Here is a 23441-nt window from a genome sequence, read left to right as displayed (position 1 = left end):
ACAAGGCTTTCTGCTGTTGTGGAAGTGAGTTTGGGTCTAGCACCTGGCTCAGTGCTTCATTTCCTGAAGGGATTCCTGCGGTGAAGGGAGTCAGTCATCCTCGTGCAAAAACACAGTCTATGTGTAAAACAAAGTGGTCACAAGAAACTCGACTGCTGACTCCTCACACCACAGGAAACAACGGTTTTGCTGTTCTGAGCTGAAGAAAAGGCTACATCATGCCTCCAGCAGCAATTTAGGAACTCCTTTAGGATCACACAGCATGAAAGGATTGCCCGTTATGTTACAAATGGAGGTGCACATGTGGTATAGCAGGATTTTAAGTAATATTTGACCTGGTGTAAAAAGACATGGACATTTTCAAGAATTCAAATGCTAAGAATGTAAGGATTTTGTATTGGTGGTATGCATCACAAAGGAGTATCCAGAAGTAAACACTGGACATGGAACTGGAGGCCCATCTTGAGAATTGTGCTCCAGCCAATGGTGATTGAAATAGCTGGGTTTAAATTTCCACATTTTAAATACTTTTTCAGTTTGTCTGAGATTAAAAAGACAGATGGGAATAGCTGGTATTTTATTTTAGACTGTCTAGGCTGCGTCCTGAACCAAAACACTAACTGAAGCATTGCCTTGCTTGTGTTTAAATCACATTATTGGTCATGCTGTTTGTGATATACAGAGTGCACAGAAACCCAATGTTTTGATGAATACCCTTTTGAATATAAACTAATACTCTCTGTTAAATATTAACTATCAACAGCAGGAACCAACATTAGCATTGCTGAACAGCAAATCCAGGCGTTCTGTGATGTGTAGCAGTGCAGGAGTACTACAGAAAACTTAACTGTAGCACCAGCAAAAAAGCTTATTTTGCAGCTTAATTAATTGTTAACAATTAACACCATTTTAGTAGGCACTGCAATCTAAGGCTTAAGAATTTAAAAGCAACCAAGTGTACTACATCAACATTCCATTACCTTGTATAATGGATCAGAAATCCAGGATATTAAAAAGCACTGAAGCCAGTTCCAGGTGGTGAACGCACTTGTGGCAGCAGGGATGCCAGGGCAGCGAATGTGCTTCAGTTCTGTTCCGTGAGGGAGGTGAAGCCCTGCTCTGACTGCTCTCTCTCCGTGTAACGCTGCAGCCCTGCTGGGACCACCCTGCCCAGCGGGAATGCCAGGGGAGGCAGGGGCTGGCACTACCTCAGAATGGGAAATGGGAAACCTTTCTCATGGGTAGCTCTTCCTCAGGAATGATGCTCCTGGGCCTGGCCCAAGGCTTGAAGTGCCTTTCAAAACCCACGTGCTTTCTTAGGACACCTGTGCTGGGGGCTCCCGACTCTGCTACTGAACCCTGGAACGTGACACTGTGAACGAGGATTTAACTGCACTTCAGAGAGGGCTGGGGCAGCCTGGGAGATGCTGCTGTCAGACCCCAGCGGTGATCATCCTCCAGAAGAGCAGCTCACACAGGAGGGCCAAGGCTTCCCTGCTGGATGATCACATCCAGCCCCTAGGATTGGATGTACCACATCACACAATGTAGTTCCTTTCCAGGGCATTAGTGAGCCAGAGGATACCAGCATTTTTCTGCTCTCTAGGAGATTCCAGTTACCTGGAAGATGACTTTTGCTTATTATTTTGCTGCTGCACATACTGGAGAAGGAAAAGAAGCAAGCATGAGCAGAGCTGTAATTCCTCCTTTTCTTCAGATGTGAACAACAGGGATCCTGTTTAGTACTGTTGTGCACTACAATGTCAGTAAAGCAGGCTAGTGCTGAGGTCTGCTTTGAGGAAAAAGCCCCAACCACACCCTCTGATTTGCACCAAATAAAACGTGATAAAAATGTTTCCAGTGGCTGCAGTTAAATGCTACAGGAAGTGATTCCCATAAGCTTGCTCTGCCAGACAGGCAGCAAAAAGAGGCCCTGTACTGATGTGTTCACAAACTGTTTTGTCTTTTTAGTCAGAAAATGAAGTTCAGATTTTCTGGCTGCTTCTCTTGACCTGGGCACAGGTCAGTCCAGCCTGAAGCAGAGGCAGACTGAGAACAGGGACTGGTTTTATGCCTGTTCCTTCCCAGTGCAGAACCTGCTGACCTTTTGGGTGAAGCCCCTGTAGGTCCTATTGACAATTAACAAACACAATGCTACACATGACAGTGGTTATTATTGCTAAGAGCAGGAAAGAAAAATTAGACGACTAAGTGCAAAATAGAAGTATAAAATTTATTTAAAACCACCCACAAAGTTCTGTGTAATCAGGAATGATACAATTTGTAATAGTCTTTTTAAAAACTCATGACAAGATTTAAAATATATTTTCAATTACAGTATTCATTTAGCCTTATTCAGTTAGGACAATAAAAAAAAAAAGAAAGTTTACGTTCTAAACAGATGAGACACACAAGAAAAATAGAACAGAACAGACAATTTCCACAACGACAATTTTTACATGTATGTTTCAATACTAGTATCAACATTTCAATGCATCTTGCTACATAAACATGAAATCATGTACAACAACTGCTTGCACCAAAAAACATAGCTTAATTAGATCTTTCAAGTAACATGCAGTCACAACTCACAAGTCTTCAAGTACTGCTGGTAAGGGTTCCCTTGTCTGCAAAGAAGATTTTAAGGTTCAGTTTCTCAGCTAGCATAACTCTGCCCAGCTCCACCAGCCTCAGGGAGCTGTGCTCAGTTACACTAGGAAAGAATCAGGCCCCAAATGGTTTTTTGAAAAAAGAAGTAATTTGTACACTTTCTCCTGTAAATACTGTGACATAATGAAGTGCTTTTTCTTTCTGATTTTTTTCTCCCTGTACATCATCTTTTGCTTAAAAAATGTTAGTTTTATATTCCAGATTTCAATACAGTACATTGGTAACTGGGAATAAAACCTCAAAGTTGAAAAATAAATATCAAATGCATCCCAAGGAGAGAAAGAAAGATTGAAAAGAAGAAAGAGGGAAGGAAAAAAACCCATGACTTTTTTTTCTTTTGCTTTGGCATATTGTTAATCTGTTATCTTCCCAAAGCAGGAAGGAATTCATTAGCCACTGCGTGTCAGTCCACCATGTCCTTACATATTTATGTTCTTTCTTAATGACAGCAAATTCTGATCAGTACTTGTGACCTGGCGTGAAATTGTCACATTATGAAGAGCTGCCTCTTCCAAACTGAGCAAATAATCATAGAAAAATTCACTGGTAAAGACTGAACTACATGAATGTTTGCACTGGTTAGAACTGCCTTTCTTTTAGCAGGACTAAATGGGATATCCCATTTGTTCTTCTTGACTACAACTATTTTCTTCATTTAGAGGACAAGAGCTTCATGAAGTTTAGCTGCTGCCTTTTGGGTTGCATGGATTAGACAGGCATTCACAAAGCTGGTACAAAATCTGTTCACATTAGGCTCTGCAGTATCACTGCAGTATAAAAATTTAAGAAGGAAAGTATATTTCCTTCTCCTCAAACTTTTTTTGAATGAGAAGTTTGCATTGCATAACTGCAATGCAGCGGGGCTGTTGTTTCCATAGAACCTGCATGGGCAACAAGGGGAGCTCTGCAGGACTCGGGCATGCAGAGCAGTGCCAGGGTTCTCCCTGCCAAGTAGCACCACAGTCAGGGAAGGCAGAAGGTGTTGGCTTTAACTCTGAGTCCCCAAACTCACCAGAGCGTGACAACAGCACACAACACTGCACACTCTGCTGGGTGTCGAGTCAGGACTGAAGGGAGTTCAGTAGATTGTCACAACCCCAGTTTATATCATCAAGTAAAAGGGATCCAAGTTATGATAAAGGATAGCAAGTATTTTGAGAAGAACTACCACAAAACCAGCAATTTTGATAATTTTGTGAGACTTATGGGCTGGCCATTACCTAGAGGTACAAATCTTTTACCACATTGTCTTTGTAGACAGTTTTGGGCAAAGGACAGCAAATATAAGCAAATATTTAAAACCTGGTAAAACCCAAGCAGGTCTCTTTTCAACCTGTATTTCTAAACTAAGAACATTCTGGATGTTACTGGCCAGTAAGTGCACAGTAAGGATACCATGACATTGATTTCAGATGATTGTACAAATCAGTCATTTGACAACTGACTTCGTTTATACTACTGACCTTTTATATTCTGATCAGTGTGATGGGATCCTCCAAAGGATGTAAGCTGAAGTGACATCAATTTAAGGCCCCTTTATCCTTCCAATGCAATGCAAAGGGCAGTAGTATAAATGAGAATCAGGGCTTCCATTCTTACTTTAAGACAACCCTCAAACCCTAGACCCTTTTTCCATTACAATATAATAAAAATACAGATATACATGTAAAATATTGATCAGGTCACAAAACTTTCCACGACAGCATTAAAATGTTCTGTGACAACAACTGCACTACTGAACATCAAAACTAGCAGTTCCCTGGCTCCAGTGCAGCAGCACTTCTTTGGAACACAGTCCAGCTGCTCTCACTGCTAACTCTGCAGTTTAAGTGCCAAACCTGTCCTCCCTACAGATGCAGCTCCTGAGTCACCTGCGCTCTGTGACGTTGTGAGGAATGTCTGTAAGGTGTGCAAAGCGTTGACAAAAGCACCATTGGGCAGTCACACCAGAGCAAGTCACCTTCAGTTATTTAGCACCCAGTCCTGCATTCACTGCAAGGATGCTGCTGGAATGTTCTGGCATTTGAATAGAAGTCTGTGTGGAAAAATGCCATATACAGTGGCCCAGCAGAAGAAAGGAAAATACACTGTCTGGAGGAATTAAGGATACAGCACCAAGAAGCATCTTGTATCTTTTAAAGCTGAAGCTTAGCAGTACATGGTTGAACACCATGAGCAATTGTTGGGATGGTGAACTGGGGAACGGGATTGGAAAAAATCCTCAAGTCTTAATTCTCAGAAAGACAAAGAAACAGCAATGCTGACACCTCAATACCCTTTAATAAAAGGCAGTAACCACCTTAATTATTTTCTTCTCAAGCTCCTTCAATCCCATTTTTTGCTACAGAGGAAGAACATCTTTTTTCCAAGCAGTCCTATGTTTTTTCAGGCATTTAACATATATAATACTTGGATATCTCACAAAGACTGATCTAAGATTTAAAGATGGAAAGAAACACTGCTGCTCTTGCTATCATCAGGGGCTGCAGCAGCTGTCTGATGTCAGGAATGGAGCAGAGCTGTTAAAAGTGACTCAAAAGACAAGAGGACACAGTCATGCAACCCACATGAAAAAATCCTGTACTCTGAGAAGGGAATGACTTTCCCTCCTCAGGGGTGATGGTTTTCTAGTCTTGCAAAGTCTCTTTTGTTTGCCTACTTGCAGATACAAGAATAGATTGTAACAACTAGATTAAAAAATCTGAAAATTAACTGGAAAACTGATTATTTGAGTTAAAAAAAAAGTAAGAAAACAGTGATTGTGACAGATTATGAATTGTCCCTCTCTACTCCCCAAAGAACTGGACTTTAAAAAAAATCTGACCTGTAATATTCTAGGCTCTGTATGAGAAAACATGGATTAAAAGCCCTAGAACTGTCACATATAGAATGTAAGATCAAGGAATCAGACTGGTTTGGGTTGGAACCTTAAAGCTCACCTCTTTCCACCCCCCTTCCACTACAGCAGGTTACTTCAAGCCCTGTCCAACCTGGCCAGGGACAGCTCCAGAGATGGGGCACACCCACAAGCCCCCTGGGCAGCCTGCTGCAGGGGACTGGAATAAATGGATTGCAGGGGGAGAGTCCCAAGGAGAACAGCTTCCTATGACATTGCTGAGATGGAGATGGCTGCTTTCCACACCAAGCAGGACGGTGTGCAGGGGCTCACAGGCAGGCTGGCAGCATCAGTGCTGCTCATGCCCAGTGCTGAAGCAGATCTGCAAAGGGAAAAACTCTCGGGGTAGTTACAAGCACTGAAAGCATCCAGCAGCAGATGACAGAGTGAGCCAGCACTAACTGACCACAGCTGAAGGCTCAGAAAGACCATGGAGAAAGGTGGCCAGAGCTTCCAGTGTCACCTGCTCAGAGTAAAAGAGATCCCTACCAATCAACACTAGCCATATTAAGTGTTTGTCAGGGAGACAACACAACATCACACAGAACTAAGTCTTCGTAATTTAGTCAAGTATGTGACAGTATTAAAAAGTTTTGCCTGTTCTCTAAAAGAACCAAAAAGGTTGTAACAGGGAAGTAATCAACACAGCATATATTCAACCACTCCTTAGGGGAAGTGGTCCATATGCATCCTGGTGCCTGATCAGGTTCTACCATTAGAAATCCTTGGTCTTTCAGGAAACCTCGAATGTAAAACTCCTTCCTTGATGTAATTACAATTTGGTAGCAACATCCTAAAGCAGAACATCGACAACTTGTGAAGACTGACTAAACATCAGGTAATCCCAGAAGAGACTGAAACCACTTCCTGAATTGTTAAGAGTAAGTAGCCACATCCTCTAGACTTTTGACACTGGTCACTGTTTTAGATTCAAGGAGAATGTGTGTCCCAGACTGAAGAAAATAAGCTACTGAATTTAAAGTCAGATGGACCAAAAGAAGTGTTAGTATAAAGAAGTGCCATGGCAACTACATGTACACAGAAGGTTGACTCAAAAAACAACTGTACCTTCACAACTTTGCCTGTGATTTAGTTATGCTGTGCAGAGAATCACTAAGGCTGGAAAGGACCTTGAAGACCATCGAGCCCAACCAGCATCCCATCCCCTTCTGTGTCCTCCATCCCGAGGGTGGCAAAGGCAGCAGTGCTTGCTGCCTTGTCTGTCTGTGCATATTGACAATGGGGGCCAACTCTCTCCCTCCTTTGGTGTTTTTTTAAACCAGATATTGCAGGCAGAGCCCAAAGGAGAGATTTCTGCCTGTGGAGGAACTGTGGAAGAGGTGAATTTGTACATAATACCCACAATGAAGCATGTCACTGGTTAGAGCAGTGCTGTGACACAGACATTGCAGTGCAGTACCGTGGTGTCACAATAAGCAGTGGAAAGACATTCCCTCCACACTTCCTCCTCCTGCAAGTCAGATCAAGACCTGATAAAGCAGGAATTCTCAAAAGTGACTGAACTGCTCCTCATCACTAATTGCTATTGAAGAGCAAATCATCACAGCTCACAGCGTGGCAGACAGCTTTGACACAAGGAATCAAACACAATTTCATGGAGCAGGCATCACAAAGACCCTAACCTGAATTTCAGTGACCACAATAAGCCAGAAAGAGTTTGTCCCACACTGCCTGAATGTGACTGGTGTTACCATACACAAGGCATGGAAGTGGCCATGCAATTGAGTTTTCTGTGTTTGAGATCACAGATGTTTCCTTCTGATAGCCTAGAAATGACAGGACTCCTATGGAAAAGGAACAACCAGATATAGAAATATATTACAAAGCTGATGACTGCTTGATAAATTGAGTTAATTTCAACATTAGAGAAGCTACATGGGAAGTGAAAGAGCAAGATTGACCTCTGAGTTGGCACACATGTTGGTCAACTGTTGTCCATATCCATTCAATTAAATATGGAAATTGCAGGAAAACCTCATGAATGAGCCCTTTGGAGTCAGCAGGGCTGCAGCAGTGTGAACAGGACCCAAATTTAATGCACCTTATTTAGTTAATGCTGCAGTGAAATGAAAAAGGTCTTAAAAAAACCCATATAGTTGTAATGCTAGAAAGAATCTTAAGTACTAGAAAGTGTCATTTACCCATGCTTAACATAAAGTGTTGCTCAAGATACTACAGTTATTTCCTGTTCTACATCCAGAGAAGCACTGGCATAGGTAACACAAGGACTTTCACCAGCAGTTAAGATTCTTAGAAAGTCCTTAAAAAAATCTGAATACAACTGTTACAGATTGGAAGCTGCAAGTATTTGTAAATACTTACAAAGCTTCCCGGACCTTGTGACCGAAGTATTTACAGAAATATTTCTATTTCCTGCAATACACTAGCATGTGAAAAATCAGTAAATTCACTGTTTAATTGGAGACAACTGCAGTGACTCCCCAGAGAGTCAAACAGAGCTGGTCCTGCAACAAGCCCTGCTCCTGCCCTCCCAGTGGAGTTGTGGTACTGGACCCAGGGAACAAAGGGATGAGACACAATTCTTCTGGGAAGTCAGAGGTGTCCTGTGCTGGATCAGGACAGTTTTTCCTGGCATACTGTAAAAATTGATCCAAAGACAAGCACACCCCACTTCCAGCCCACACCTGAATCCATGTGCAGGTTTTTCACCCAGAACATTGTGCCAGCTGATGGAAACCAAATAAAACATGCAGGTCTGGCCAAGCCAGCTACCTCAATTTTTGATCCAGCTCCTGGTCTGGCTATCCAAGAAGGACTTGGGTTAAAACCTAAGAGCAAATTACAAGTGGTTGTGTGGGCTGCAAAGGAAAGAACAGACCCACAGAGTTGAAGATTTTAAGAGATAAACACTGTGATAAAATGATAACCTTACTGAAAACAATGCAACTTGTGTACAAGATTGATAAATATCCTGAAGTGTTACAGGAAATAGCCCAGAGCTGTAAAAGCAGTAAATAGTTGCATTTTCTGTACTGCAGTACAGCAACAGAAAGGATCAGCTTCCCAAATCACAACCCACTACACGTCCAGCAGGAAGTGGAAGTGGCCAACCTGCCTGGAAGGACATACTGAAAAAGCAGTTTGGCTGAAAGACAGCCAAGGAAAGAGCACCGTGGGTGAGATGTTATTGTGCAGATGATATATTTCTTTCATGTAAGTAATATTAATGAAGTAGTAACTGTGAGTTTAGCACCTATCAGTTAATAGCATTAATCATGTTAAGATACACATTTCTTTGTTAGAATTGCCATTTCAAAAAAAGGCAGACCTGGGCTACCTGTTTGAAGGAATCCTTTTAGATCCACCTTTCAGTGCCTCACTTCTTAAGAGGGAAGCTGCTGGTTTTTCAATGGAACATTTTTATCTGAAGTTTCCAGTAAGTTAAATGTGGGCATTTGTAGGAGAAGATTCAAGTAAAAATGATCCACTTTAATGATATGAACATTTTAAAAGGTAGAGATGGCTCTGTAGCTTACCAACTTTGTGTAGAAAATTTGTCACGTGAGAGTGCTGAATTACAGCATCACAGAAACTGAAGCCATCAGGGCTATCAGTGAAACCAATAAATGAATCTGTGCATGGTGGGACAAGTACCTGACTGAACAGCCATGGAATGTACAGCACTACTGACTGCATGGACAGCTGCAATTCCTACTCACCTTCGGCTCACCAAAAATATCCAAGTTTGAAAATGGAAATCTAAGGCACACAAAATACCATAATGATTTGATGTATATTACATAGTTAATAAGCATAAAACTGCTGGTAGGTACAAAACAATGGCATAATATTGGTTCTGTTTCATCATTATTTACAATCCCTTCATATCCTCTATTTGAACTAATAGCTTTGAACTAAAATTTGCAGCATACCCGGTTTTTACAGGTTTTACTTAAAATAGGTAAGATACAAAGACCTGGTTCAATTCCTCCTTCCTCTGCCATTAACAGCTTTGTCAATGTGAACAGGAATCTGCAGAACTGAACCCAGGATCATTCCATAGTGATTGTTACTTCAGGCCTGGCTCCAGAAGAGTCTCCTGGATCTACAGCCGCACCAAAGGATTTGTAGCACCACGGTCCTGACTGGCTCTGTGTGTTCCAAACACCACTGATGTACTTCTCATACCAAACTGGAAATGGAGTTCTTGCACTTCAGCTCCTCAAGGAAAAAGCACCTTGTCTTTAAATAAAGCAGATCCAGATAGTTCATATTCCTCTATACAGCACCACAACAGTATAATATTATCAAGTATATTATTAGTATGCTTCCACACTGGAAAAGTGACTTCCTTCTGCCTACAGGTTCAGGCAGAGCATGGACAGCTTTGTCTGTGGGCCTGGCCCAGCTCCAGGGAGTCCTGGCTCAGGGCTCCTCCTGCCTCCAGCCGGCTCGCGTGGAAGAAGCTGCGGGACGAGGTCAGTCCTTAGCTAACGTTGTCATTTGGTAATTTGTTTAAATAAATAAGTTTAAACAAGAAATACATAGGAGAGGAGAATCAGAAAGAAGAGTGGGATGCTACAGTATTTAAAAGCAATGGAGTGTCTGTTTTTCCTCTGGTTTAGCAAATACTCGTTTTGTGATACGTCACTTTCTCAACAGAAATAAAGGACATAAATTTCAAGGAAGGATACAGCCTTTTCCATGTCAAATGTATAAATTGCTTCAAAAATTTACAAAACAAAAAACTGAACTCAGGAAGTTGGTGAATATAACAGATAGGTTATTCTTAACAAAAACTTTGCTGCTAAGTATTAGAAATTTGACAGATTTCCAACATTTCCTTTGTGTTTTTCCCTAATTATTTTTTTCTATCAGAATAGAATAAGGCAACTCTAGGGGGTAACTTTTTATCCCAAAACAATCCTACCCCTGAGGCATTAGGAACATTTGGTTGCCATGTTAACTTAGAACGCTGCAAACAAATGAGACTGATGCACTTATTGCTCAAAGAAACCATAACGAATGCTGCCTTTAAAAAAACCAGATAATATTCATAACTCCCAACACGTATTGACCAGACATCTCCTCTTTCATGCTTGTACACTCTCTTGAAAAAGAATAAAAAGGTTCTATAATTCATAAATGTTTGCTTATATGCAACATAAAATCTTCAGTGGAAAAGGGCAAGTTGAAAACAACCACATCTGCTATCAGCACACATCCTGCACCTCTAACACCGTGGAACTCTGCACAGCAAGAACAAAATCATTTCTTCTGTAGAGTATGCACAACCTTAGACAATATGATCCTTATACTATACTATTTCAAGTTAATTTTAAAAATAGAAAGTGCTTTTAAAATATATATTTACAGCTTAGAAACAACTTCCAGCCATCATTACCAATAACTTCATTCTACTGACGAATCTAAAGAACAAAATTAGTTGGTTTTCTGAAAGATTTGTCTGTAATTTGGACTATATAGCAATGGTTGGAAGTTGTTAAAGCAATGGCACCATGAAGTAATAATTCAGCTTATTTATTTTTAACTGTTTGATGTGGTTAAGCACCAAGAGCTGTGTAGAGCTATAACTGTATAACTTGATTTAACACCATAAAATGTGAACCTGTTAAAATAGCTATAAATGATTTTTGTAGTAAACAGACGATTTAAAGCACCAAAATATAAATTCCTAAAGGTAATAAACTGAATGATTCAATCAAGGTTAATAACCTAAACAAAATCTTTCTTTAGAATGTATTAAAACTATACAACTTCTTTTTTTTTTTTGCTTAAAATGTGCTTGAGCACCACCAAATGTTAAAGTCACAGTTTAAGAAGAAATCCCCCCCCTTTTTTTTTTTTTGTTTTTACCTCAGCCTTAAAATGGTTGAGATGAGCAAATAGTAAACGACAGAGACTTGTTCTTGAACAGCACCTGAAAGGAAGAGCGTGTGGCTGCAGCGGGAGGGGCCCGCCACGGGACGCCTACGCCCAGTGGTTGTAGGGCCCCGCCACTCGCGTCAGGGCGTACGAAGAGACCGTGATCACGTTGTCCTTGGTTACCGTTAATGCTCTGCGGGATGGAATTTGGTTGAACTCGTTGTCTTCGTAAAAAATATCTCTGTTTTCACCCGCTTGCTTCGCTTTTCTGTTGCTAGAGTTCAGTTCGGGGTTCTCCGTTCCTAATCGTTCCGCCTCTTTTTCTTTTTCTCTCGCCCTCTCGGCCATCTTCGCTTCCCACATGGCTAAACCGTGTTTTGGCTCGTTTAAATTTTTGTGTTGGTAAAAAACTAAAGAAATTCTTGTGGGATGATTGCGGTTGGGTTTTTTAATCGGTGTGGTAGCGTGGAGTTCACGTCGTGCACATTCGATTAAGATGGAACCGTGAGAAGGTGCCACGGCAACCCCGCCAATGTCATCATCCAAGAAATTGTGCTCGCTGTCCGACCACAATTCCTCAGCCTTTTCTTCAGAATCTGCCGGCTGTCCCAGTGCACTGTTTTGCTTCACATCAGCACAGTCAAAGTCACAGCTCTGTCCTCCTTGGGAGCTGCCCTTTTCCACCGGGCATCCATGGGAACAGTCGGCTGCGCTTCCGATGGCATCCTTTGCCGGGACCGATGGGTCACAGGAGCTGATCATCTCTGAGGAGGCAGAAGTGTCCAACTGAAGCTGACAATTCTGTTTGTCTGGCTGCTGTTCAAGTATAGTGGGCAGGGGCTCTTTGTGGGCTGGGGGGCCTGGAGCAGTGACCTCAGGAAGAACGGGTGGCACGCCGTTCACCTTCTCGTTCAGCAGAATTCCAGTATAATCTTTGACTGACACATCAAAGCTCTTGCAGTTAACATAAGGTGTCACGTGAGGTTGCTTGTTACTGCACTCAAAATACCCGTAGGGAACTGAAAAATCTTGTTGAATATTAGTCACCGCAGTTAGGCCAGACTTATGTGTGAGAGATGGATAAGGATGTAAACCATCCACCTTGAAGGGGGAGGAAGCCGTGTACTGCTTCAATAAAGAGCAATTTTTAGTAGTGTTTGAAGTATGTTTCATGGCATAAAGGTGGTTAGAAGTCTCCATTTTTATTCCAGGTTTTAAAGCATCTGTTTTGTTCCCTAGAAGAAATGCACACCAAAGTGTAAGTACTTCTCAATCAACAAAATATACCTCTCTGATATTTGCATACTTGCTTTCTAACATGAAAAATGCACACTGACTACAGATTTTTCAAAATTATTAGTTTTAGCTTCCTAGGAGTATCTCTATGACTATACACATCTCTATATATATACCACATATATACACATATATTTATCATATACATGTATAAAATAAAAATAACCTTGGCTCAATTAACGCCTTAACCTTTTCCAGTCAGGCATTTGGTATATAAAATAGAAAGGTATTTCACATGGGATGAAGAAAATAAACAGAAAAAATTAAATAACCACTAAATCCCAATTCACACAGCCCAGGCCTACAGAAATGCTTCCCAGCAGCTCACTGCTGACCTTCAGTTTTTACATAATTGATGAAATTCAGTCTGAAGTTCAGCCTGTGAATCAGTCAAAATTCTGACCTGCCTTAACCCCACATTATGATCAAAGGAAAAAGCATGTTTATGGATCTTGTCCATCACAGCAAAAACAGTTACTGAATTACAATGATTCATGCATTCCAATACTGACTCAGAAATGGCCTTTTAAAAAAAACTACGTGGTAACATGCTCCAGGTAAACCCATCCATATAAAATGGATATCGAGTCACATGATTTGGCTGTCTTGCATCTTTCCATCTAATTGCCTCGTTATTTCAGATCTCTGTTCAGGCATCCTTGTTCAGTTTCTGTCAGCCCCTTAATCAATTTCTAGCCATGGCTGGCTGCTGCTGGGCTGGATTGGGAACAGGCTCCTCACATGACTGAGTCTCATCACGGGCTGGTTCAGCCCAGAGTTCATGGGAGTAATGGGAAAGAATTCCATGGGCTCTGATGGGCTTTGCACCATGCTCTGCCATGGCTTTACACGAGTTCTGCTGGCAGACAGGCACCCCACAGAGAGCTCTTGCTTACTCTCACAGAACACTGTCAGTGTTTCTTCTTTATTCCATAAATACACAGAATGGCTACTTGTTTTACACAGTTTAGAAGCATTATTCTTTCTTCTACTGTGTCTCCTAGTAATTTATAAATCAGTGATGAATTAAAAACGTTCCTCTCATAGGAGTGCAAAAAAGTCAAAGTGAGATAACAGGCACGACAGTTAGGAGGCAGAAACTAAAAGCTGTACGGGAACGTGAGGAGGCCACATCAACTCTTTAAAAACCTTTCTATGAAATAAACCACAGTGTTTAATGACTTTAACAGCCCCCACCCCATGGCAAGGCCTCTGCCCTAAAGATTTTAAACACAGCATTTGAGAATTGCATTCTCCATCACCTCAGGAGAGAGATGTGTTCTGTGAAAAAAAGTTTTAACATCCCTCAGCACTCAATTATGGAAGTGTAGCAAATGGATTTTATTTTTCTTTAAACATTATCCCCCCAAAACGCATCTACTCTTTGAAACACATTTCCCTGTTATTCCTCCCCTTAAAAATGCTACATAGGTCTGGATGTCTTATGAAATGAAATTCAGAATTACAGCAGATGGGCTTGTTTTCCTCTCTTCTTCCAAAGAGGCTGTGCTTTAATTGTATTTATTTTTCACCCGCTAATCACAGAATTTAAGTCCATGGCTTCTTCCACCTCTTCTTTTCTGCTTCCCACGACTGGCCAGTCCCATGGAACAGCCCTTCCCCTGGAGGCCTGCCCCACGGCGTGCCAGCGGGCACGGCAGCGCAGCCCGCGGTGCCCAGCCCCGGCACGGGAACCAGCACGGCTCCCTGGCACAGGCTGCACCGCCCTGCTCCTGCCAACAGCCCTGCAAGGGACAATCGGTGCTGGAGTCTGATAAAACCTGGGGCATCTCACACATCTCTTGCTGTGCAGCAGTGTTTCTGCCATTGATAGGGAAGTACCACAGCTCAGCATCTGAGAAAGACATTATCTGCCATAGAAGTGCAGAACACAGTTCTTGTACTTCAAAGTGACACAAATTCACGTTGCTTGTTTAGGTCAACATTCCAACAACATTCTTTCAAGACGGTCAAACTGCCATTATTTATTAGAATAAGGGAACTTGGAAATACTTCATAGGTGTTCACAGATCTCCAACAAACTATTTTTGGGTGATCACGTGAGAGACAACACTGCCTACAGTGACTTGTTCATTAACCCCTAAAATGCAGAATACACAAGTGGTTTGTTTTAAAGGGGCTTTTCCCTCCCATCAGATGTGTAAGAGAACACGGAATCAGAACAGACTGGTAGAATTTCCTAAGTATCACTCACCTAAACAATGCAAAGTGTTGCCAAGATTTTCTGGGGCTTCAGTTTTCAGTTTTACTGGTGTTGAATATTTTTTATCTATCAATGGCTGCTTTTCAGTCGGGGTCCTCCTTGTGTCTGGTTTCTTTTTCTTGGTAGCTCTGAGAGGCTCGGCCAACATCCGCACTTCTCTGGGGAACGCTGTGAGCACCTGTATGGCTCCGGCTTTTATCTTGGCTTCCAGGCCCTCCTCAGTGCCAAACTCATCTGTCTGGGAGATCTTGTACAGAGGCAGCACGTGCAGCTGCTCATCGCTCGGGATCACCCCCACTCTCCTGTTGTCCTCCTTGGTTAAGGTACAGACCTGGCAGGAGCACAAGGGGTCACAAACAATCCACAACACAAAGCAGCAGTTACATAAAGGCTCAGGCACTCATCCTGCACTGCTGACTCTACTCTATGGCCTCAAGCTATGGGGCTTTCAAACACAAACAAATAATTCTTTGCTCTGTGATGACACAAGAAAAACTGTTAGACTGTAAGATCAAGGCACAGGTATTGGACAAGAAAGTGAAATTTTGTCTCAACTTACAGTATCCACAAATATGTGCCAGCCTTGGTAAACAATCTCAGCTGTAAATATACTGTAAAGTTCCTAAGCATCCTGATTATGTTTTTTAGTGCATAAATATATCATTGATGTTCAGATTAATTTTTAAGGACTACAAAACATGAAAAATTATTTTTGCATTACACAAGAAGTGTCTACTGGAATTTATCCTATGATTTGGAATTGGTTTTGGCTGGTAAATGAAAAAACCCCAAACCAGCACAAACAGTCACTCATACTGCTCTATAGGTTTTGCAAATCTCAGCTCTAATTCCCTCCCTCTCTCAACACTTTCTTAAATCAACACCCTGCTGTAATTAACTCACAGGACCCAGGAAATGTTCTCTTAGGCCACTGCCCTACTTGCTGTTCTGAGCTGTGAGATCCTGGGGCTCAGAGCAGTGTGCTGATTATATCCAGTTTGATGAGCTCACATCAGAAATGTCAATAAATACTTCAACTTATTGCAATCATTTTCTTGTTGTCATTATAAATGCTGAACATTTCCAGCACTCCCTGAGTTCCTGCTGCTACCAACACTAACCCATCCCCTTGAAAGCGGCGCTGACACCGGCGCTACGATCCCTGGCATCATTCCCAAGGGATGGCAGCAGCTCAGTGTGCCTGAGCACTTGTACAAACATTCACCTTCTGCAGCTTTGGCACTTCCATTCCCAAGGGACTGCTACATGGCTAGAAAGCCATACATGGATACCATGGCTTAGGGAAGCTGCTGTTCCACAGGAGTTACTAACTACACAGAAAGGAGCAGGAGCACTGTCCAAGGATGAGATGATGCCCCCTAAATGGAAGCTTATCATTCCATCATTCTGCAGGCTGAATCTGACACCTATCATAAACAGTCAATCCAATTTCCCAGAGTCTTGTCACCATTCCTAACATTCCAGAGGAGAAGAATGCTATTATTTAGGGTATGAAAAAAAACCAAACATTTTTTATTTCATAGCACAGCTTTTGCATAAAGGCGTCACACAATTATTTCTAAAGAAATAAAAGTACAGAACCACAAACTAAAAAATCCTGAACCAAAAATGTGGTGGCTTGAGCTTTATCAATAGCTCTATGCAAAGCTTGGCAGTTGCAGAGCAGCAAAAGGAGGAAATCTGAGGAGCAGAGAGAAGGAAGAGCTTTCCAGGAGGCAGCTGGAAGGGATGCAGAGGGGGCCCCAAGCTGCTTTGTAGCACTCACTGAGGTACTCACCTCCTCTGAGCAGCCTCTGCACTAGGAGCAGATTTAGGAAAAACAACAAGTTGTTCAGTGAGCAGGGACTGGAACCTTGCTTCCTGTGAGCTCTGCCACCCACGCTCCCGCACCCCCAGGCCCAGCAGTGCTCCCTGCTCCCACCTTGCTGGGCACCAGCCAGGCCTGGGGCCACCTCTTCCTGCATCCAGCTCTCCCCACTCAACACTGACATCACACAGCTCACAGCAAGAGCTCGAAAATCTCCAAAGACAATTCTGTTTCTGCCAAGTTCAGTGACATCTGGCTGAAACTGGCCAGCAGATGCCCATTTAGGAAGGGTGAGAGAGGGTTGGACATACAGAGAGCACGATGATACATGAGTGATGTTTTTAGAAAGCCCAGTGTACTCTCCCCTTCTATATCACGAACAAAAGCAGCAATAAAATTAAGTGTGCAGGGGCCTGGCTCCCACTTGTTTTCATCAGAAAATGGGCAGTGGTCTTTTAGAATACCATGTCCAGCCTGTGTCTGGCTCATGCACTACTCTGAAGGAAGTCTTGAAGATTCAATCCGTAATATTTATTATTTTGAAAACTGAGACCCTCATCCAATTTACAGTTATAAATTTCCATTCAAAAGCCAACACCCTGTGGGAGAAGAAAGGTGAAGAACTGTTTTGAGGAACTGAACAAGGTGAGGGCTGTATTATATTGACAAAACTATGATGAAAGTTGAACTATCAACTCCAGCATACCCTGTATATTAAATACTGACTTCAAATACACAGTAGGAAATTCATGTATAACCAAAATTGTATCCAGATCTGAAGACCAGTACATCTACAGCCTAAATACCATAACACCTATTTTAATACATATAGACTTTCACAGTTAGTGCCCCCTTAACACATTTTAACATAGAAGTGAGGGTGCCAGGGTAAACAGATACCTGAAAATAATGATATGAGAAAACCAACCACAAATTAAGGTAGTACAGATTAGCTAAAAACTTACAGCTAAAGGTGGTAATTCAACAATTGAGAAATATGTGCTTAAAAAAAAAACCACTCCAATATTCAAATCTGTGCAAAATATTCCATCAAGGAACTTGGGAGCCATTGCTGAGAAGTGAAAAGCAGTATTTTCCATTGGTACTGACACTGCTGCAAACTGACCAAAATTAAACACAAACATGAGAAAGCCATCAAGTCTGTTAAAGGCCATTTACAGCATGAAGTTGCATATCCTACTACTCTGCTTTTTCCAGAACAGGCAGCTAAATCATCCAGGATGCTCAAAGGCCAAAGAAATGCTGGCCAAAAGGTTTGTTTAGGTTTCCAATGTGCTTGGTGATCAAACTCATTAACTATTCTGGGTTTAGTGATGTCATGGTAAAAGTTGCATGTTTATGAAACTGGATTACTATTCCCTTAATTTAAACTTAAAATGCACCAGGAACTCAGTGCAATCCCCTCCAGAAATCCATCTGTAGACACACAGCTCCCAGTGTGTTATTCTGGGTCTCTCTGATCTGCCTGTGTCCTCTTGAACCTCACATGCAGAAATGATGGAGCCTTTTCCACTGTGTCGTAGTAACAGATGTTTTACATTCAAGTTTCAGCAGAGCAGTCAAACAGCCTTTCCAAACCTGGGAGATGGAATCAGGTTTCCTACACAGCCCTCCCTGTGCAGCTGGAGATACAGTGGGTGTCCCTGGGGACTCAGGGACTGCTGCAGCCCTGCCCACCATTATGCACAAAACATCTTTGCTCTTCCTTTGCAGCCAAGACAAACCACGTTGTTCTCTTGGCCGGGTCTACCCTGAACAAGCATGTGTAGGTCAAAACCAGAGAAGGGAACCCCAAACATGTCTTCCTTTTGCCCACTTCATGCCCCCAGGCTGTGCCATCAGCCAGGTGACACAGGTACAGCACAGGAACTGCTCCCTGGGAGCTCACAGGTTAGCAGAGTGAACCTTTCATGTTTCTCCATTTGTACAATATAAAAACCTAACAAATTCTTCATTTACAGGCCCAGGGATTCATCTTTCCTCCTGCCTGGGATAAGCTGAAGCACCAATTGAAGCACTTGGAACTGCTGCAGCTCCCAAAGGGAGCAGGGGGTGCAGAATGTGATGTAACCATGCACAGCCATCCTGTCAGCCACTGCAGAGCCTGGAGCCCTGTGCCAGTGGTGTGATGGGCTGTGCCTGCCAAAATACAGCAAGGTATGGCAAAAGCACAGGGCTTGGGGGTTTCATCTGAACCCCTAAGAGGTTGTTGACAGACTGGTGATTGTCAGTACTTAGCTTTACTGGCAGTAATAAATTACATATTGTAGGTGGCCTCAAAGCACACATTTATCTTCCTCCCCTTCTTCCCAATGTCTGCTGCAGACTGTGTGGCACCAGGGATTGGACAGAACTGCAGCTGGTCTCTCTCCTTCCTCACCCCATCAACAAGGGCCCTCTGCCCCTGTGGATGAGCAACACCCACATACAAGCTGTAGAACCAGCAACAGCCTTTTTGTCCCAGTCACTTTTAAACCCCAAAAAGAACACTGCCAGTGACTTAAATGGATCCCCCACAGGTATGAAGAACATAACCCTTCACAGATAATCTGATAAAGAAACAAAAGCATTTACATTTCACAGGCTCCATCAATAAAGCTTTTATCTGTGTTGCTCATTTAACATGCCCCCTCACACTGCAGCTGTGACATACATCAGCGGCCCTTAGGAGATGGTAAGAGATGACAAAAGAGTCTAAGTAAAAATGAAGTGTATATTTATTGCCTTAAAGGTTCTTTAAAAACTCAATTTGTAGGCAGAAATTATTTTTGCTTCTTTCAGACAAACACATTAGTTTACATCTCTGTAGAATTGTCATTCTATTACAAGAGCAAGCAGGGAGTGTTTGTTTTTAGCCTTCTACCAGAACAGTGTAAATTCAGAGCTTGACTCTGCTAGCCAAGAACAATGTTTAGCAACTGAAATCTTCAATGGTAATTACCATGCAATGGTAATCCCCAATTTGTGTAAGTTAAGGTCTACTATTCTCTCTTGTATCTCCAGAGGGCATTTCCAAGACACTCTCACTGCTAACACAAACTTTACAGCATGGTTAATTTTCAGAGTCACATACAAATAGTGCAGCTGATCAAACACACATACTGAGAAAAATGCAAGAATGTTTTAAAATATATTCATTTAAGTGTAAAGTAAACTTATTCCTTATTATTAACCTCATTTGAATCCTTTGCTGAACTTATGTCTGTGCCTGGTTTAAACAGTTTGAATAGACTCTGGTTTTCTTTTTCTTTGGGTGCCCCATGCAGAATCCCTGTTGTACTTGCAGTAAAAGTGATTTACCGACGGTGAAGTGAGAAAACAAAAAGGTTTCACAAGAACAGAGCCAGCAGCATTTGCAATTATCAACTTAGAAGGCATTTACTTTAATCTTTTTAGCCAAGAAGAACTTTAGAGTTTATAAATAAAGATTTTGTGCCGCTGTAAGGGGAAAGGGAAGAAATCTTAACAACACTAACAAGGGCCAAGATGACAAGTACACCGTGTACGGACTTCAAAATGTAAGGTGTGACAAGCAGTTAAAAAAAAGTGAAAAACAGTAAAGTCATGGATGCTGGATGTTTCTAGTGCAGTGCAAATTGTTCTTATTCTTTTCATTACCTCATTATGAGAAAGGAATCTCTGCGAGAACTGTCACCTCAGAATTGTACTTGCACTCAGTACATTTTAGAGACAAAATACATCAACAGTTATGTAAATAACCCCTCCATCATGATCAATGACTTATAAGAAATCATCATGTATTTTAAGCTAAGTAGGCAGTCACACAGCACCTTCTGGAACTAGACAGGAAGGCAGGAGATGCTGGTATCACATGTACTAATTTCTTTTTGTGTCCTTACCACTAGATTTCCTATGGTATTACCAGACTTGGTTATAAGCCAAAACTAACAACCCTAATTTTGATTGTCATGAAAATATAGACTGAAGCAAGCCCAGCATGTCCTGCCACCCTGTTTGCAAAAAACAACATTTTTTGCTTTAGGCTTCCAATTCATGTGACTGTAACTGTGCATAGACAGGAACAGCAAACACTGCCACAGCTCCTCACTGGGGAGGTTGCACAGAGACCACAAGGTAACTCCCAACTCCAATTTGCCTTCATGTCCCAATTCAAGCAGGTAAACTCGAATGTTGATACAGCTGTTTTCAATTTACAAATAGCCCCTTGCTGCAAGTATACTAAAATAAAGAGAAATTCTACCTAAATAAAGAGAACACTGGTATGCAGTATTTATTTGTGAGCGAGCTACCCATGAAAACCAGATTGTAAGGCAGAGCATTCAGTTGGTCATGTTCTGCAAAACTGACAAAATTTGGCAGAACTTGGTAGAAAGTGATAGTGATAAGCATACAGTGACCTTGCAAAAGTTGTGATGTTCCATGCTTCTGAGACTTGGAACTATTTGCAAACATACCACATACAATCCATGAAGTATCAACACCAGCAAGGATCATGTGGAGCTGAAATGGCATCAGGTGCTTACAGATAAATGCAGTTCTAGAACTATTCCCCAATACCTTCCACAAAAAAGGTTTAATTGTCCCTCCAGCTGCTTCTGGCCATAACTTATGATGACTTTTTAGGGATCCAGTATGGCAAAATGAGTAGCAGACTCAGCTGCCATTGCGTCTCTAATTTAAGAGGTAATCGAGCACTTAAATTATTCTTTTCAGAGCATCCAAACTAAATTTCATCAAAAAGCATATCATGTAGCTTGTGTGACAAGGAGGTCTCATTTTCAAGTTTGGAATCTTTAAGTGCATCAAATTCCTGTGCTTCAGAAGCAATTTTTTAATGCATACTACCAACACTAAGTAAAAATAATAGTCTATTGAGGACTAGCATTCCTGGTGGATTCCCAGAGTTGCTTCCATACTTTAAAGGACATTTGCTCCCCTTACAAGCCCAAAAGTAACATTACAACAACTCTATCAGTCATTTCATTGCTGTCACATACAAATGCTCAGCGTTAACTATAGGTGTAAATGCAACACTTTATTGAATCACAGCAACACAATAATTCAGTTTGCATTTCCAAAGAAAAAATAATCTAGCATAAGCAGAGATTTTATATAGATTTTTTCCAGATATACACCCTTTGATAAAAAAGTTACTCTTGTTACTGCTGTATGAGAAGTCACCCTCACTATCCAGAGCACTGTGATGCTCCAGCTGAGCAAAGAATACTGCCAGTTTTATCTTTTCTGCTTTGAGTTTGTCTTTATTCAACACTATGGCCTTAATTCCTAGAAGATCACTTAATTGAGTAATTCCCAACCCATTTTCTCACAGGCAATCCATCAAGGTATTTCATACAACAGCCACACCAATCTGTGGGTTTTCCTTTCATACTGATTTAAAGACTGTAATGGTGACCTGGCTCCACCACAGTCCATACTACCTCCTGACCTGTAACTACACTAACATGGAACCTGGTATGTGCCCAGTGCAAGAAAGAGTGAATTTGGTGAGCCTGGGGGAGGTAAGTTACTAATTAATTAGTTTGCTTTAGCTTTTCCTCTGCAGAGGTCTGTACAGCTCCTTGGTTAGACAATCATTTGCCTTTAACATCAGCCCTTTCCCAGGAATAACTGATCTGCCCTCTGGCCAGGCCTCTCCAAAGGACCAGGAGTATTTACAGAATAAAGGTATTTTGTAGGAAGGATCACTCCCAGCCCCCTTTTGATCTGTTATGCAATAAAATGAACTCATGTCTTCTGTAGACAGTTACAAATACATGCAAGATGGGCATCGATAAATGGCAACATGCAGTTAATTCTGAAACAACTTCAAAACCTTGATGGAAATGAACCCACAAGCAGCAGCACTCTGGAGCCTGCAGTGACACAGTGCAGAGCACGGTGAGGAGGGGCTGTGCAGTGACCCAGTGCAGTGACACAGTGAGGAGGGGCTGTGCAGTGACACAGTGCAGAGCACAGCAAGGAGGGGCTGTGCAGTACCCCAGTGCAGAGCACAGTGAGGAGGGGCTGTGCAGTACCCCAGTGCAGAGCACAGCAAGGAGGGGCTGTGCAGTGACACAGTGCAGAGCACAGTGAGGAGGGGCTGTGCAGTACCCCAGTGCAGAGCACAGCAAGGAGGGGCTGTGCAGTACCCCAGTGCAGAGCACAGCGAGGAGGGGCTGTGCAGTACCCCAGTGCAGAGCACACTGAGGAGGGCTGTGTACGTACCACAGTGCTGCCGTTGTGCATGTTGTGCGTGTCCTTGTGGGCGTGGGCGCAGAAGTCGATGCACGCCGTGACGCCGGAGAAGGGCCGGCCGTCCTTGCAGCCCAGCCGGCAGTCGGGGCCCATGTGCTCGTTTTCCACCTGAAAGGAGAACAAACTACAGTCACTGGGCACTGAGAGCGTGGGTATGCCACCCCACCAGCCACCAACAGCTTTGTGACAGATTCCAGGCAGCCAGGCAGACTCAGTAATTCATGTTTTCCTACGAAACGTGGAACATCTGCGGCTGGACGCCAACGAGATAACCAGGTCAGCCACAATCAAAATGTTTTGGATAGTAAAAACCTTTTGTTTACAGCATTATCTCTAAGCGTTTCTCACATATAAAAATATTTTGCTACTTAAGCATCACAAGTAGCTTGAGCACCTCA

The 23441-nt window shown here is 42.3% G+C and overlaps 1 protein-coding gene across 1 annotated transcript in view; it reads right to left on the bottom strand.

The window, feature by feature from the left end:
- Nucleotides 1-2218: 2218 nt before the first annotated feature.
- TET1 (tet methylcytosine dioxygenase 1) overlaps nucleotides 2219-23441 on the bottom strand; it is a 66166-nt gene continuing 44943 nt past the window's right edge. The window contains exons 9-11 of the mRNA XM_041427226.1: nucleotides 23014-23151; nucleotides 14946-15285; nucleotides 2219-12669 (exon numbers count right to left, since the gene is read on the bottom strand). Coding sequence (XP_041283160.1) covers nucleotides 11540-12669; nucleotides 14946-15285; nucleotides 23014-23151 — 1608 coding nt within the window. The 3' untranslated portion in view covers nucleotides 2219-11539. The remainder of the gene's footprint in view (nucleotides 12670-14945; nucleotides 15286-23013; nucleotides 23152-23441) is intronic.

Source organism: Onychostruthus taczanowskii, unplaced genomic scaffold (assembly GCF_017590055.1).
Source record: "Onychostruthus taczanowskii isolate IOZ18803 unplaced genomic scaffold, ASM1759005v1 scaffold98, whole genome shotgun sequence".
NCBI lineage: Eukaryota > Metazoa > Chordata > Aves > Passeriformes > Passeridae > Onychostruthus > Onychostruthus taczanowskii.
This window is presented reverse-complemented; position numbering and strand designations above follow the sequence as displayed.